This window comes from Cheilinus undulatus, linkage group 14 (genome assembly GCF_018320785.1).
Source record: "Cheilinus undulatus linkage group 14, ASM1832078v1, whole genome shotgun sequence".
Taxonomy (NCBI): Eukaryota; Metazoa; Chordata; class Actinopteri; order Labriformes; family Labridae; genus Cheilinus; species Cheilinus undulatus.
Window position 1 is genome coordinate 48,552,992 of NC_054878.1, and position 17,986 is coordinate 48,570,977.

General features: G+C 42.1%; 1 protein-coding gene across 4 annotated transcripts in view; it reads left to right on the forward strand.

The window, feature by feature from the left end:
- The window catches only part of pex7 (peroxisomal biogenesis factor 7), a 77,282-nt gene extending 60,144 nt beyond the window's left edge, over nucleotides 1-17,138 (forward strand). For all 4 annotated transcript variants that reach the window (XM_041804436.1, XM_041804437.1, XM_041804434.1 and 1 more), the window contains exon 11: nucleotides 15,563-17,138. In XM_041804436.1, the coding sequence (XP_041660370.1) occupies nucleotides 15,563-15,637 (75 nt within the window). In that variant the 3' untranslated portion in view covers nucleotides 15,638-17,138. The remainder of the gene's footprint in view (nucleotides 1-15,562) is intronic.
- Nucleotides 17,139-17,986: the final 848 nt, after the last annotated feature.

Consider the following 17,986-nt stretch of genomic DNA (forward strand, 5'->3'; position numbering starts at 1 on the left):
TGACTGAGGTAAATACAAGCAAGAGTAAATTGCTCACTAACCCCATGGTCTGTTTGTGTTAGTCCAACTTCAAGACTTTTTTTTTTTTTTTTAGGTACAGATTCAGTCAAACATGTTAAATATGCATGTCTAATGCCCACTTATAGGCAAACTAACACACTCATTAGACTTTCTCTACCTAGTTGAAGAATACTGACTCAAACATGCAGAAGTCCAGGGATCAGTCTGAGATGGTGCAACAGTGGAGCTGTCCTTGGTGCTGAAGCTGCTGTTCTGGAGTTACAGTATCTGCTTTTATGCACTGTTTAGTGATACTCAGCATGCGGCTCTTTTATGTCTTAATCGACATATTATTCCCCACAACACCTCAAAAAAGGTCTCTGACCTCAGACCTTATCCGTTGCAAGTCGCAATAATGAGTTTGTTTCCTGAACTTATACAGTTGGCTTTATAGGCGAACCCTAATTTTTTGTCTGTGTATTTCCATTGCCCTCATTTACAATTTTTTTTTCGTACCTTTTTTTTTCAAATTTTGCTTCTTTTAATCAGTTTTTACAGCTACAAGTCCATTTTTGCCTCTTGTTGTTGCCACATTTTGCCAATTTTTGCCAGTTTTATCCTGCTTTTTGCAAATTTTTTGCGTCTTTTTTGTTTTTTTGCCATTTTAGCCCATTTAAGCTGCCTTTTGCCATTGAATGCAACTTTTTTTATTCACATTTTTGCCTACCTTTGGTGCTTTTTGCCCATTTTGATCACTTTTCACTCATTTTTTGCCACCCAGAAACTCATTTTTTTGTCACTTCTCACCCATTTTTGCCACCTTTATCTTATTTTTATTACCTCTTTAACCTGTTTTTGCCACTTTTCACTACTTAGATTGTGCAAAAGGTATTTGTTAACAGTTTGGCTCTTTGGTTGAGCAGGGTTGAGTAACACTGATTCAGTGAGACATCAACAAATCTTATCAACAGATGCTGAACAAACAATAAGTTTTTGACCTGTATTAAATATTTATAGATATGTAAAGATAATTCTTGGCCCTCCTGATCACCCTAAAATAAATATCTATAATCAAAATATATAGTCCTGTGCATACAATTAAGTATGTAGGGAGCTAAGGATTCACTGAGGTGTCGCTCTGCAGAGCCAAGGTCAAGCTCGACAGAATCTCTGTAATTTAAGGCCTTTCCCCCCCGGTAATACACCGAAAGACCGCTTGTAGTTTTGAGCCTCTGAGACAGTCACAGCACAACCACAGGCTCGTGGCAACCCTGTGGTTCACCCGGTAATACCCTGCGCTCCTTTCTCTGCTCTAAAGGTGTGAACTTTGTTATTTTTTTTAACAGATTATTATCCCATGCCCATGGTAATATGCAAGATAAGTTAAGGTATTCCTTTATTAGTCCTACAAGGGGAAATTACACAGCAGTTTTGATTCATATTGAGATTATGATTGTGATTATTTATTAGTTATTTCATGCATTTGTTACCTTAAACACTATTCACAATTTCATTTTCAAACCATTTTGAAAAACAAACAACAAAAATTGACCATGAATAAATGAAAAATAAATATATAGAAGTAATAGTCATCATAATAAAAACGTAACTTTATGTTTTTGAGGTAGTAATGTTGAAGTTTTGTGGCTAGAACTTAAGAAATTACAAGTTGATTTATCGCCCAGCTCTATCATTCGCGCTCTTGTTTTTCTTCCAGAAATATCTCTGTGGAAAAGAGACCGAGCCCTTCTCCAGGTAGAAGAGACCGACGTGATCAAAGTGCATACGTGCTAAACCCTCACAAACAGCAGTGTTTACCCCGATCGTCTCAGTACTCTGCGTGTATCAGCTGTTCCTCTCAGAGCTGCAGCAGCGTGCTCCTGTTTGTGTCTAACAGACACAGTAATGAGCAGCATTGTCCCGATGTCGGCGCTTGAGAATGTGTGTGGGAGGAGACAACAGCCGTAATGAGCTGTATTGTTAGCATGTGTTGTTATCAGACATGTCATTACAGCTGAGCAGCCACTCTCGTACACAAACGGCTCTGACAGTGATGAGGACACTCACGCTGACGTCACACTCGAGATTTTCCCCATCTGTTTGGAGGCTTTCTGCTCCGCTTTCCATGCCTACCCACCATCGACATCGCTGTCCCTCTCTGGTGGATTTCTCCCCTCTTTTAGTTGTTCTACATCTCAGGGACCATCCTTGGGAATACCCGCCCATGTTGGAATGTATGAAAGATATATAAATCATTTACCATTCAGTTTAAGCCCTCCTAACATTTAAGGCGTTTCACCAGCTGACATAAATCCAACGTATGTCAAAGTTACACCTCAAAGCTTACACCTAGCTCCTAGCAGGTGTGAGTCCTTGGTAAAATCTTGATGTCATCCAAACCTACCTGACCCTATAGGAAGAGTCACTCCACTCTAAACCTAATAACTAGTTGTGACACCCTTGGAGGCAACACCTGAAGCAAATGTTTGTGATAAATGTCTGGGATCATTTGGTGTGTTTGGGATCACTGTCCTGCTCCATAACCCAAGTGTGCTTGAGCTTGAGGTCACGACCTGATGGATAAACATTCTACTTCAGGATTTTCCAGTAGAGAGCAGAATTCATGTGAATGTGTTTGGAGTTGGAGCTCATCAAAATTGACGAACAAATTGTTTTGTTGCAAACGCTGAAGCGCGGGCAACAGGGAAGTTGTTTGCAGAGGTGCTCTGTACGACCACTAAAGGAGTCGAGGCTGAGAACTGCCGGAAATGATGTTTTGAGCGGACCAGTCACAGCCATCATGGCCGTGTCGCCGTGATGCGTAGATAGGATTTTTTGGACGTGCGTCAGGCTATGGTGTAGGGGTGTCTATGGTCAAGGGCTACGCGTAGCTACGCCGTCGACGCGACGCAGAAGCATAAATCAGGCTTTAGTTTGACTCCTGATGATACAGGACGCACACCTTCTAAAAAGTTAATCTTCTGTCTGCTCAGTCCACAGAATATTTTCCCAGAAGTCTTGGGGGTCATCAGTATGTTTTACTCAAATGTGAGACGAGCCCTTGTGTTCTTTTTGGTCAACAGTGGTTTTGTCCTTGGAACTCTCCCATGATGCCATGTTTGCCCAGTCTCTTTCTGTTGAATCATGACCTCTGACCTTAACTGAGTCAGTGAGGCCTGCAGGTCTTTGGATGTTTTTCTGGGTTCTTCTGGGACCTCCTGGGTGAGTCGTCAGTGCTCTCTTGAAGTCATCTTGGTAGGCCAGTCACTCCTGGGAAGGTTCACCCCCTATTCACAGTTTTCTCCATTTGTGGATAATGGTTCTTGGCATGGTTTGCTGGAGTCCCAAAGCCTTAAAAATGTCTTTGTAACCCTTTCAGACTGATGGATGTCAGCAACTTTGTTTCTCATCTGTTCTTAGATCTCTTTAGATGGTTCCATGATGTGTTGGAGATCTTTTAGTCTACTTCACTTTGTCAGACAGGTTCTATTGAAGAGGATTATGGATCCAGCAGGACTGGCAGTAATCAGGTCTGGGTGTGGATAGTCAAATTGAACTCAGCTTTATAAAAATGTGGTTCAGAGAAAACCCGATGTAGATTTAGACCCTTATTGACAGAATCTAGTCTTTATTTATGACTCTAAAGCCAGAGAGCACTTCCTTTCGGCCTCTCGTGTGTGTTTGACATTGACATCTGTGATCTACTGATCTTGCCTCATTGCTCTAATTGGCCAAGTCAGCACTTTGTCTTACATAAAGAGCGTAGACAGGAGACTCCATTTTTCTACTGGTTCTACACGGTTCCTGCAACCTCAAACCATCCTTTTGATAGCAGCAGTCTTTAGCATGACCCCAGAGGACTATTAAAAGTAAAGGATGTGAAAATCCCTCTGTGCTTTTATGTGATTTCTTTTATTGTTGTAAGTCACCGCTGATGACTGGAAAACATCGGTGAAGATATAGTGGAGATAGTCAGAGACATGCTGCATTAGCATTTTACTTGTAAGAACTGACAGTGAACTCACACGTCATTTCCATAAATGTCTGCCTGGTTTCATAATCCTGACAGCAGTTTAATCTGCAGGAAATTTGAGGTTGCTACGTTATCCGTCCCACAGTGAGATATCACACTCCTCACCTCTTTTTCTCTCTGCTTTTTTTTTGTTTTCTCTCAACTTTACTTCACCCCATCTCTCTTGTCTTATCTGTGGCTCTACTTTCCTCCCGGTCTGTTCTCATTCTTCCCTTTAAGACTTTTATTTTGGCTCTCTCTTGTTTTAATTTCCTCCTCCTGATATCAAGTTGCTCTTAGCCTCTCCTTTCTAATCATGTCTTAGCCTGATCAATAACAATTTCTCTCCATTTTACCCGTTTTATCTCTCACTCTCTCACTTACACTCTCCCTGGCCGTTGGTGTTATCCAGGCGTAGCCACATGTGTCTGATGGATCACCCTCCTTACAGCACTGCAGGCCAAACCACACTCACACTAACACAGGGGCTGGTGGAGGCTGACTTGTGGGTGGCTGGTGTGTAAAGTAAGTTAGAGTCGATAGATCAGGAGATGACAACCATTTACAGGCCCGTAGGTTAGACACTTTAGAAAAAAGTTCTTCATTGAACTAAGATGCCGGGTGCCATCTTTGGCAGCGTAATACTTCAGTATCACTGTCAGATGTTATTTTGTTGGCACCAATAAATTAAGTTATTAAGTTATTAATAACTAAGTTATTAAGTGTGCAACTGTATTTATAGTCCTGAACCATGGTTGTCTAATGGATGGTCTATAGTTGGCCCTACGATTGGTCCATCTGGGGTCAATTGGGTGGTCCATTGGTGGACCTAGGATCCAATTGGTGGTCTTTTGGTGGCCTATTGATTGGTCCATCTGAGGTCAATAGAGGGTCTAACTGGTGGTCAAACTGGTGGTCAATAGAGGGTCTAACTGGTGGTCAATAGAGGGTCTAACTGGTGGTCAAACTGGTGGTCAATAGAGGGTCTAACTGGTGGTCAATAGAGGGTCTAACTGGTGGTCAATAGAGGGTCTAACTGGTGGTCAAACTGGTGGTCAATAGAGGGTCTAACTGTTAGTCAATAGAGGGTCTAACTGGTGGTCAATAGAGGGTCTAACTGGTGGTCAAACTGGTGGTCAATAGAGGGTCTAACTGGTGGTCAATAGAGGGTCTAACTGGTGGTCAATAGAGGGTCTAACTGGTGGTCAAACTGGTGGTCAATAGAGGGTCTAACTGGTGGTCAATAGAGGGTCTAACTGGTGGTCAAACTGGTGGTCAATAGAGGGTCTAACTGGTGGTCAATAGAGGGTCTAACTGGTGGTCAATAGAGGGTCTAACTGGTGGTCAAACTGGTGGTCAATAGAGGGTCTAACTGGTGGTCAATAGAGGGTCTAACTGGTGGTCTATAGAGGGTCTAACTGGTGGTCAATAGAGGGTCTAACTGGTGGTCAAACTGGTGGTCAAACTGGTGGTCAATAGAGGGTCTAACTGGTGGTCAATAGAGGGTCTAACTGGTGGTCAATAGAGGGTCTAACTGGTGGTCAAACTGGTGGTCAATAGAGGGTCTAACTGGTGGTCAAACTGGTGGTCAATAGAGGGTCTAACTGGTGGTCAATAGAGGGTCTAACTGGTGGTCAAACTGGTGGTCAATAGAGGGTCTAACTGGTGGTCTATAGAGGGTCTAACTGGTGGTCAATAGAGGGTCTAACTGGTGGTCAAACTGGTGGTCAATAGAGGGTCTAACTGGTGGTCAATAGAGGGTCTAACTGGTGGTCAATAGAGGGTCTAACTGGTGGTCAAACTGGTGGTCAATAGAGGGTCTAACTGGTGGTCAATAGAGGGTCTAACTGGTGGTCAAACTGGTGGTCAATAGAGGGTCTAACTGGTGGTCAATAGAGGGTCTAACTGGTGGTCAAACTGGTGGTCAATAGAGGGTCTAACTGGTGGTCAATAGAGGGTCTAACTGGTGGTCAAACTGGTGGTCAATAGAGGGTCTAACTGGTGGTCAATAGAGGGTCTAACTGGTGGTCAAACTGGTGGTCAATAGAGGGTCTAACTGGTGGTCAAACTGGTGGTCAACAGAGGGTCTAACTGGTGGTCAATAGAGGTTGCATTCTTTCCTTTTTTTTAATTATTGTTTTCCCACCCATGTTAGCTGCCTTTTGCCATCAAATGACACCTTTTTCCCATTTTGTCACTCTTTGCTGCTGTTTGGACATTTTTCCCACTCTTCATTTTAGTCATGTTTTTGACACCTTTTGACCATGTTTGCCACCCATAACTCCTTTTTGTCACTTTTCACCCATTTGTGCCACTTTCTGCTCTCTTTTGCCACTTTTTCTCTCCATTTTTACCCCTTGTCACCCATTGTTGACACTTTTGGCCATTTTTGCCACCTTTAAATTATTTTTATTGCCCCAATAACCGCTTCTGCCACTTTTCACCACTTAGATTGTGGCTTTTGCAAAACTATTTTTCAACACTTTTGCTCGTTGGCTCGTCGAGAACTGTCACTTAAAGCACGGTTACTATGGAAACCAGCAGTGATAATAAGGGTTATGTAGGGTATGTCCATTGTGTCCCTTTCCTGTTAGAAGTACATATCTACCTCAGGCTCATTAGTTTTTAATTATTGTTTCTTCTTCCTCTTTATTCCTCAGAAGAAAACCATAATTTAAACAGAATATTGGTTGGACTTTGAACTGTAGTTTGCAAACTGGTGGTCAATAGAGGGTCTAACTGGTGGTCAAACTGGTGGTCAATAGAGGGTCTAACTGGTGGTCAATAGAGGGTCTAACTGGTGGTCAATAGAGGGTCTAACTGGTGGTCAATAGAGGGTCTAACTGGTGGTCAAACTGGTGGTCAATAGAGGGTCTAACTGGTGGTCAATAGAGGGTCTAACTGGTGGTCAAACTGGTGGTCAATAGAGGGTCTAACTGGTGGTCAATAGAGGGTCTAACTGGTGGTCAATAGAGGGTCTAACTGGTGGTCAAACTGGTGGTCAATAGAGGGTCTAACTGTTAGTCAATAGAGGGTCTAACTGGTGGTCAATAGAGGGTCTAACTGGTGGTCAAACTGGTGGTCAATAGAGGGTCTAACTGGTGGTCAATAGAGGGTCTAACTGGTGGTCAATAGAGGGTCTAACTGGTGGTCAAACTGGTGGTCAATAGAGGGTCTAACTGGTGGTCAATAGAGGGTCTAACTGGTGGTCAAACTGGTGGTCAATAGAGGGTCTAACTGGTGGTCAATAGAGGTCTAACTGGTGGTCAAAAGCGGGTCTAACTGGTGGTCAATCTGGTGGTCAATAGAGGGTCTAACTGGTGGTCAATAGAGGGTCTAACTGGTGGTCAATAGAGGGTCTAACTGGTGGTCAATAGAGGGTCTAACTGGTGGTCAATAGAGGGTCTAACTGGTGGTCAATAGAGGGTCTAACTGGTGGTCAAACTGGTGGTCAATAGAGGGTCTAACTGGTGGTCAAACTGGTGGTCAATAGAGGGTCTAACTGGTGGTCAATAGAGGGTCTAACTGGTGGTCAATAGAGGGTCTAACTGGTGGTCAAACTGGTGGTCAATAGAGGGTCTAACTGGTGGTCAATAGAGGGTCTAACTGGTGGTCAAACTGGTGGTCAATAGAGGGTCTAACTGGTGGTCTATAGAGGGTCTAACTGGTGGTCAATAGAGGGTCTAACTGGTGGTCAAACTGGTGGTCAATAGAGGGTCTAACTGGTGGTCAATAGAGGGTCTAACTGGTGGTCAATAGAGGGTCTAACTGGTGGTCAATAGAGGGTCTAACTGGTGGTCAATAGAGGGTCTAACTGGTGGTCAAACTGGTGGTCAATAGAGGGTCTAACTGGTGGTCAAACTGGTGGTCAATAGAGGGTCTAACTGGTGGTCAATAGAGGGTCTAACTGGTGGTCAATAGAGGGTCTAACTGGTGGTCAAACTGGTGGTCAATAGAGGGTCTAACTGGTGGTCAATAGAGGGTCTAACTGGTGGTCAAACTGGTGGTCAATAGAGGGTCTAACTGGTGGTCAAACTGGTGGTCAACAGAGGGTCTAACTGGTGGTCAATAGAGGTTGCATTCTTTCCTTTTTTTTAATTATTGTTTTCCCACCCATGTTAGCTGCCTTTTGCCATCAAATGACACCTTTTTCCCATTTTGTCACTCTTTGCTGCTGTTTGGACATTTTTCCCACTCTTCATTTTAGTCATGTTTTTGACACCTTTTGACCATGTTTGCCACCCATAACTCCTTTTTGTCACTTTTCACCCATTTGTGCCACTTTCTGCTCTCTTTTGCCACTTTTTCTCTCCATTTTTACCCCTTGTCGCCCATTGTTGACACTTTTGGCCATTTTTGCCACCTTTAAATTATTTTTATTGCCCCAATAACCGCTTCTGCCACTTTTCACCACTTAGATTGTGGCTTTTGCAAAACTATTTTTCAACACTTTTGCTCGTTGGCTCGTCGAGAACTGTCACTTAAAGCACGGTTACTATGGAAACCAGCAGTGATAATAAGGGTTATGTAGGGTATGTCCATTGTGTCCCTTTCCTGTTAGAAGTACATATCTACCTCAGGCTCATTAGTTTTTAATTATTGTTTCTTCTTCCTCTTTATTCCTCAGAAGAAAACCATAATTTAAACAGAATATTGGTTGGACTTTGAACTGTAGTTTGCTTTGATATTTCCTTTTGTCTGGTGGCCTTTTTCTTGGATCCTCCTTGTCATTTCTCTTTGAATATACTTCTCTCAGTCTCTTTGTGCTTTGCTGCAGTCTTGGCCCGTGTGCATGCCTTTCCATTACGGTCGGCTGTTAAAGTTAATTAAAGAGGGGCATTCCTCTTCTCCATGGCTGACTCACTGAACGGCCACTTTGCTTACTCATGTCCTGAAAGTCCGTTCGGCTTGTTGACTCACTGATTCAAAGATTCAACAAAGGAAGCAGAAGGGAAGCCTGGTGATTCAGAGGGATGTGATGCTGTGATGATGGAGGCAACGCTGTGTTTGTGTACAGACTAAACATTAAGAGGTTCCCACAGAGAGCTGCAGACAGGTTGTTCAGCCAAGTTTGATTATTGGCATAGACCAATATATCAGTCAATTTGTATTTGTACAGCGCCATTCATAACCAAAGGTAACTCTGATGTGGCCTATTGTTATTATAAGGATTAGGGCTGGAGCACAGTCAGCCTCTAAACATGGCCTTTAAGATGTGCATATATGTGTGTATAACAGCCTGTCCTTTCAGCAGTGGCCTTCTGTGGCTTACCCTCCTTGTGAAGGGTGACAGTATCTTCTGCCCTAGCAGTAGATAATGCATTGAACATTAACTGGAGTTTGTTTCTTGTGGTAAGTAGCTGCTTTACAGTTGAGATGGAGCGTTTGACTGGGACTGTGGACCTGAACTGGTTTAAGATATCAGGACTTGGGTTAGCTGACCAGCTTTTCTGGTGTCGACTTCCAAAGGACCAGATATTTAGTCTTTAGCTGGCTTACCCTACATGTGACTAGTAGGGACTCTTTCTTTTCCCTTTTAGATGGTTGTTTATAATATTTTTCTCCAGACAGGACAGCTACCCACCAGAGCACACAAGCAGGTACACAGCTGGTAGACGTCTGCATGATTCTAACCTCATTTTTAATATCTGTCAGTGACTTTTGTCAACAACTTTGTCAAGCCTGTTTTGCTACAGCTTTAATGATTTGGCAGTCAGTCACACAAAAAGGACCCGCAGACATTTCTGCATAAATATGGCCATAAATATGACAGTTAAAAATAAACTGTGACACATTTTAACAGCCTCTGTCTATCACTGTGAAGGATTATAAATAATTATAGCTCTGACCCTGCTGATATCTTAATACATTTCCTCTGACTGGAAGCTTTTAGGACCAACACATTCCAAATGAGAGAGGCAAAGTGCAGCATCGTGACAGTAAGGAGAGGGATGTCTCACTTTAGATTCAACCACCGTTTATGTATGCAGAATCCATCGTCTTCACCCAGCAGGCAGAAGCGTCTTCTTGTGTTTGGCTGGTTAACACGTGTGACAACATGAACAACAAAGTGACTTTATATTTGTCACGCTGATGGCGAGGGGAGCCAGTGTTTTACTTTGAAAGCTGGGAGCTGGTGAGCCGCTGTGTTCTGCAGCCAGGAGAGATGACAGAGAGGTAGTGTGTCATTCAGCTGATAGTCACGTCCCATCAGAGGCATGTCATTCAGATGATAGCCATGTCCCTCTTGATTATATTCTTCAGAGAGGGAGGTGGACGCACTGATGTATCTGCACTGCATCATGGGAAACATCTCAGGCTTTAGAGTTTCACCCTCAGAGGAGAGCTGGACTTGTCCCCCACATCTTTGTGGCTGCGGACGTTGCAGATGTCTGTTTCTCTGGGCTAAAGCTGCAGTGAATCCTGACTAGTTTGACATAGTTGGTGAAATCGAGCTGAGTGCATTCACACCTGGATCATTTCCAATTCCAAAAAAGTTGGGTCATTGTGTAAATTAAAAAAAACTGAAGTCAATGATTACTAAATCTCACAAACCCATATTTGATTCAAAATAGAACATAAACAACAGATCAGATGTTCAAACTGAGACATTTTACCATTTCATGACAAATACTAGCTCAGTTTGAATTTGATGGCAGCAGCACATTACAAAAAAGTAGGGACGGGGCAACAAAAGGCTAGAAAAGTAAGTGGTACTAATGAAAAACAGCTGGAGGAGAATTTTACAACTAATGAGGTTAATTATCAACATGTCAGTAACATGACTGGGTATAAAAGGAGCATTTTAGAGAGACAGAGGTTCAACAATCTGTGGAAACTGAATCCAAATATTGTGGAATGATTTCTTTGATGTCTTTGAATCTCCCACCATCTGCAGTCCATAATATCATCAACAGATTCAGAGAATCTGGAGAAATCTCTGAGAACAAGGGACAAGGCTGGAGAGAAATCCCTGCATGGGCTCAGGAACATCCCAGAAATCATCATCGGTCAACACAGTCGGCCGTGCCATCCACCAATGACAGTTAAAGCTGGATGATGGAGAGAAGAAGCCACATGTGAACAGGACCCAGAAATGCCACTGTCTTCTCTGGACCAAATCTCATTTAACATGGACTGAGGAAACATGGAAAACTGTTCTGTGGTCAGAGGAAACATGGAAAACTGTTCTGTGGTCAGAGGAAACATGGAAAACTGTTCTGTGGTCAGAGGAAACATGGAAAACTGTTCTGTGGACTGAGGAAACATGGAAAACTGTTCTGTGGTCAGAGGAAACATGGAAAACTGTTCTGTGGTCAGAGGAAACATGGAAAACTGTTCTGTGGTCAGAGGAAACCTTGGACGCCGTGTCCTGTGGACTAAAGAGGAGAGGGAGCATCCAGCTTGTCCTCCTGGCTCAGGTCTAAAGCCTGCATCTCTGATGGGATGGGGTTGCATTAGTGCCTATGGCGTGGGCAGCTCTAACATCCGGAGAGGAACCATCAGTGCTGGAAAGTAAGCCGTGTTTCCATCAGGGGGGTCTAGTTTGATTCAGTTCGGTTTGGTACGCTAAACCCTAAAAATAGTTTGCGTTTCCACAGACACCCGTGCTCTTATTGGTGGGCGGGGCTGTAAAAGCATGCATGTGAAGTCACAGACAGCGCGAGTCAGCTGTTCCAGCTGCAGAGTTAAAGAAAGGATGAGTGACAGAAATCAGTCGGGAATAAGCAGTGAACAGCTTTATTTCAGCTGAATGTGCTTTTTAAAAAAATAACTACATTTTAATGATGTTAACCGCCGTCAGTACAGATCCTCAGCTGATGAATACGTGTACAGAGACGTTTAGAGTCGTAACGCTACGTTAATATATGAATATATCTAGTCTAGAACAGTTTATATGACAAAGTATGAAAGTTTAGAGCTGTACTGTGAGAATTCGCTGCATTAAAAATAAAGTAAAAGTTCAGCTGGTGTTAAAATCAAACTAGATTAAGTCAGAAATCCGGGGTGCGCTGATCTTGTTTTAAAATAGTCTGCAGCCTGAAGTTTTACAAACACGTTCAACAACCACAGAGCGATGTGTTCATGGGTTACCTAACGTAAGACGTAGATTAATAACTAAATTAGTTACACAAGAGAATGAACTGTTCTAAGGCTTCGTATTCACAAAACTTAAGCAAGTTTCTCATCCATCATGGATAGATCAGGCTGATGTGAGCCTTCAGGCTCTGCTTTGTGTTCTTAAAATCAGGTCCAGATAAACGTCAGGAAACTGGATTTGTGGCCAGATACCAATATCCATAGACTAGGAAACAGTTTGGATCTCCAGGAGAGTCCAAATATTTCCCCTTTAGGCAGATAATAGTCCGCTTTTCTCACGTTTTCAAGCAGCAGTTGCGCTCTGACGTGACGTCAGTACAGCCCCTATTGTTGTGTGTAGCTCCACCTTTTTGGTACGGATAGGTAAGACTGGCACCCCTACGGAAGGGTGCCGAAAAGTAGGACGGTACGGGTCAGTTTTTTGGGACCCTTTCCAACTTTTGCTCTATGGAAATGCAAAAAAATGCGTGCCGTACCGCACCGAACTGAGCCAGACTGCTTGGTGGAAACGACCTAGTAGAGAGAGAGAGTTTAGAGAAACATATGCTCCCATCCAGACAACATCTCTGTCAGGGAAGGCCTTGACTATTTCCACATACCACATCCATCACAACAGCATGGCTTCACAGGAGAAGAGTCCAGGTCCTGAACTGGTCTGCCTGCGGTCCAGACCTTTCACTAATAGAAAACAAAGAAGACCCAGGACTGTTGAGTTGTTAGATCAGACAAGAATGGGACAACATTCCTCTCCCATTAGCTGGTCTCCTCACCTCCCAGATGTTTACAGAGTGTTGTTGAAGAAGAGGAGATGCTACACAGGGGTAAACTGATCTGCTGTTTCTGTTCTATTGTGATTCAAATATGGGTTTATGAGATTTGACTTCTGTTCTTATTTACAGTTTACACTGTGGCCCAACTTTTTTGGAATAAAAGTTGTATAAAAACATGTGTAATACATGGTTGGCAAACAGGCTGTCCTCCTGTATCATCAGGCTTCTGCTGAACCATTATGCTCACTAATCAGTGGAGAACAACAGAGAGAGGAGCTTTAGGACTGAATGTTCTGTTTCTGTAATTATTAACAGGAAAATATGACTGCAGCAGTGAGGACATTCAGACCTTTGTACTGGGAGACAGCGGCCCACTGAGATGAAACAAAAGGAAATATTAGCATGATAATTAAGTGAGACGGTCTTTGTTTGTCTAAGAATCTACTACCAGATAAACATGATTAAAGCGTCCAGACAATCTGTTTGATTGGAGAGGTCATCTTCAATGATGAAAGTGAAATAACAACACTGAAGGAGGGATGCAAGCTGTCCTTATATGTGCTCTTTGTTGTAGACCTAGAGAGGAGGAAGGGAGGGAAAACTAGGAGGAAAGAAAACTGATTTGATCCAGCAGGAGCGAGACCAGCGGCCAGTCAGCTGTCTTTCTAAATGTCTTTGTCCCAGACCCGATAATGGAGGCCAATTTAGGTGGAACACTTTGATGTGAGTGTGCCAGAGGAGACAGAGCGTTGAACGTCTCGTCTCTCAGCCGGCCGGCCTCCCTGAGTGTCCACACTTCACGGAGCACCGAGACGCAGACAGGAGCTCAGAGGAGGTCACCGTGTTTTGACTGGAAGCTCAAGTGTTTCTGCACATATCTGCAGAAAACGCCGTCTGTAGCAGTGTTACTCTGGAGCCACGTGTGACTCTTTTATGTCTGAATTAGAAATATTATCCCCCCAGAAAACCTTGAAAAAGGAAAACTTGACCTCAGAAATGATCCACTGCAAGTCACATTAAGAAGTTTGTTTCCCACGCTTGTACAGTAGACTTTATTTGGCCACTTTTAATCAACTTTTGCAGCTTTTTGCCCATTTTTGCCACTGATGTCCTGCTTTTTGCTATTTGCTGTTTTTTTCTACTTAATTTAATAATAATAATAATAATAATACATTTGATTTATAAGCACCTTTCTGAACACTCAAGGTCACTTTACAGATTAAAAACAAGCACAGTAAAAACAATAGATAAAAGCAAACACAATATAAAATGGGACAAAGAAATTAAAAAGAATAAGCAGTCCTGAACAGGTGAGTTTTGAGTCTGGATTTAGGGAGAGGGAATTTGCCATTTTCTGCCACTTTTTGCTGATTAAAGCTGCCTTTTGCCACCTTTATGCTGCTTTTTTACCCATTTTAGTCACTTTTAGCTGATTTTTTGCTACATTTTTGCCAGTTTTGACCATTTTTGCCCCCTGTAACTCATTTTCTGTCACTTCTCACCCATTTATGCCTGTTTCTGTCTATTTTCCTACTTTTTCTGCCCATTTGTGGCCCTTTTAATATTTAATATTTTTCCCCTTTTTTGCCATTTTCTGCCCCTTTTCGCCTACATAAGCTGTAAGCTGTCATTAAATTCCACTTTTCCCATTTTTTTTCACCTTTTTACAGCTTTTTGCCCATTTTTACCACCTTTATGCTGCTTTTTGCCCATTTGAGTCATTCTTCACTGAGTTTTCGCTACGTTTTTGACAGCTTTAGGTTGCTTTTCTGCCCATTTTTTTGCTACGTTTTTGCTGCTATTGACCATTTTTGCCCCCTGTAACTCATTTTTTGTCACTTCTCACCCTATTTTGCCTATTTCTGTCTGTTTTTTTTTCTATTTTTTGCTGCTTTTAGCCCGTTTTTGCCTCTTCATTTTGCCACTTTTAAACTATTTTTGCCACTTTTCTCCCACACAAACTGTCTTTTGCCATTAAATGCCACTTTTTCCCCATTTTTTTACAGCTTTTTGCCCATTTTTACCACCTTTAGGCTGCTTTTTGCCCATTTTAGTCATTTCTCATTGATTTTTTGCTACATTTTTGCCACTTTACCCATTTTTGCCCCCTGTAACTCATTTTTTGTCACTTCTCACACATTTTTGCCTCTTTCTGCCCATTTTTGATGCTTTTTGGCCATTTCTGCCACCTTGAACTTATTTTTACTACTATTTTAATGTTATTTGCTGCTTTTTCTTCGATTGTGTCTCTTTCAAAGGTAGTTTTCATCTATTTGGCTCTCTGGTTGAGCAGGGTTGAGTAACACTGCTCTGTAGTAACAAAATTTTATGCTCATCAATGTTTTCATGTTTTAGGCTTCTGTACTGGCGACCACTTTGCACACACGTCTTCATTGACATCATCTTTGATCTTCTGCACAAAAATAATTCATGAATGCTTGGATGGGTTTTTGCAGAATTTGGCAGAAACTTACACTTGGACTCTCGGGTGAAGTAATAAGATTTTGGAGGTCACTGTGGCTTTCTAGGAGGTTGCAGTGACCTTGCACCACACTGTAGCCTCTTTGATGCTAACCCTTCACTGCGCATGTGAGGAAATGTCAGTTTATCATTGCTCGTATTGAGATATCATCATCCCCAGAGCTTAAATATCATGGCTAAAAAAGGTTGTTGTCTGCAGGTGGTGGACTGTTCCTGGGATGAGACGGTGAAGATCTACACGCCGGCCTGTCTGTCTGCTGGACGAGCATCATAGATGACAAGTACACAACTATTAAGGACATTGCAATGAGCTTCAAATGTTACCTGGAGCCTCACTTTAAACCAAAACTCTGCCAGATTGCTTTAGAGGAAGTCGTTCCTCTCGGTCTGATGGGATTCAGTTTTCAGTTCTAACCAATAATTCTTAGAGGGTGAGGCCCTCTACGCTGAGGCCGTGGTTCTCTCCTGGGAAAACGGTGGATCGCTCCCCCTGGGTGGGGAGTGAGTCTCTGCCTCAGGCGAAGGAGTTCAAGCTTTTTTCAGCCTAACTTTAAATGAATTATGTAGATGAGGATGTGGCTGTGATATCCATGTCATTATGTAGGTCTGCTTTATCTCAGTGAGTTTGCATTAAAGTGGAGAGAGAAATGTCAAGTGTGACTAATTTCACTGCTCAAATGTCATCAGTGTAGAAACAGCGATGATCTGTGTGTGGTCGGGGTTTTACTCAAGAGTAACAGACATAAAGATGTTGATGATTTTTTCTCTCATGGCAAAATGATTCAAACACTCCCTCAGCCACCAAAAGAACATTTTTATTCTCTTATTTTTGCTGAGGATTTTTAGGAATTTTAAAGTCGACAGATGCATGTCTAAGAAGGTTTGGTTATTCGCTTATTTTTAGAGATAAAGTGTGGGGATGCCCTGATCTCATGTTGTTGATACCAACATCTGCACATAGCAGTCTTTGTTGGCGTTTTCATCCATCAGCTGCTTTAGCTGTCACTTCATAATAAATATTATTCCATTAGAAAGCCTGTTTATTACCCTTTTAACTGATGCCACATCTATAAGGATCATGCATTTGTGGGATGAGCAGCAGAGCTGAGTATGTGGGTTGCGCCCATGAAAACATGCCAAATCTTCTCTGCCAGTGTCAAACAGCTAATTTTGCTGTTACTATTGACTAAAAGCATTATTGCAATAAAGAAATAATCTACCAAACACAAATGTCCAAACACGAAGTTTACATGGATCTTGCAATTTTGACTTAGACTTGTGATTTTTACTCCAAATTTAAGTCATATTTTGCACTTTTAACTCCTAACTTTGACTCTTAAGTTCTCATTTTGACCTTTTAAGTGTATGACTGCAAATTTTGCTAAATGTGAACCCTTTCAAACATGATTGTGACTTTCATTTCCTTATATTTGCCTTTTAAAAACATTGTTTTGATATTTAATTTCATGTTTTGGCCTTTTGAACTTTAACATTGACTTCCTCCCTCAGATTTATCTTATCATTTTGACTTAGCAGTAAATGATTGTGAGATTTTACTAATTTTTTTTTCTCCCATAATGTTGAAAATGAGGTTGACAGTTTCTGGTTTAATGTTGACCCTGTTAGGCTCTCAGGTTAGATCTAAATCCAGGATCCGGTCCCTGCTGTGATTGAGTCTGAAAGTCCTGCTCTAAGAAAAAATGCAGAATTCTGACTTTAAAGGGAGACTTTTGACTTTTTTCCTCATAATTCTGACTTGTTCTTAAAATTTTGACTTAATCTCAAAGATTTTTTAATTTTTCTGATTTTCCTTCCTCATAATTAAAAAAAGGTTATCTTAAAAAATGTTCATTTTCCAGAGGCCCTCCTCCTCTTTCCTAAATATCAGTGTCAGTACGTCGAATAAAGAAAAAAGTAGAACCATGATGGATCCACGTATTTATTATACATTTGTCCCATTTTCTTGTAATATTAGACGATATAATCAGGTTCACATGTGAAAGTAATTTTGGGTCGTATTTATGACCATGCATTATTTGAATTTTAGTTTGTCCCTCTGTTCTGTGATTTATGTGGCACAGTTAGGCAGTGAAGCTGTCCTGTTAGTCCGTTATCATGTGATAAAAACACTGAAATTAGAGGGGATGAATAAAAACATCCTTAAACTGCAGAATCAAATGTTTTAGTAAGAATAAACATGAGTTAACGTGAGAGTAGAGATTTTCAGGTCCAACATCAAAGAAACGACCCAGAGACGAGCTCGGCTGAGCTGTGACTGCTCTAGATTGTGCTGAGCTTTACATGTAACTGTGAATACCACTGATGAAGATGAAGATGATGATGATGATGATGATGATGATGATGATGATGATGATAAATGTGTCTCCCCCATTTGTCCTGGCTACAGCCAATCACAGCTCTCCTGGTGATGATGCGTGAAGGATTCCTCTCTGCTCTGCAGTCCATCGTCTGCAGGGAAAACCCATCCGGAACGATGAAACACATCAGGACACTCCTCCTCCTCCTCCTCCTCACCTCCTCATCTCCTCTCCATCTCCTCCTTTTCTCCTTCTCTTCTCCTCTTCATCTCCTCCTCTCTATCTTCTCCCCAACTCCTCCTCTC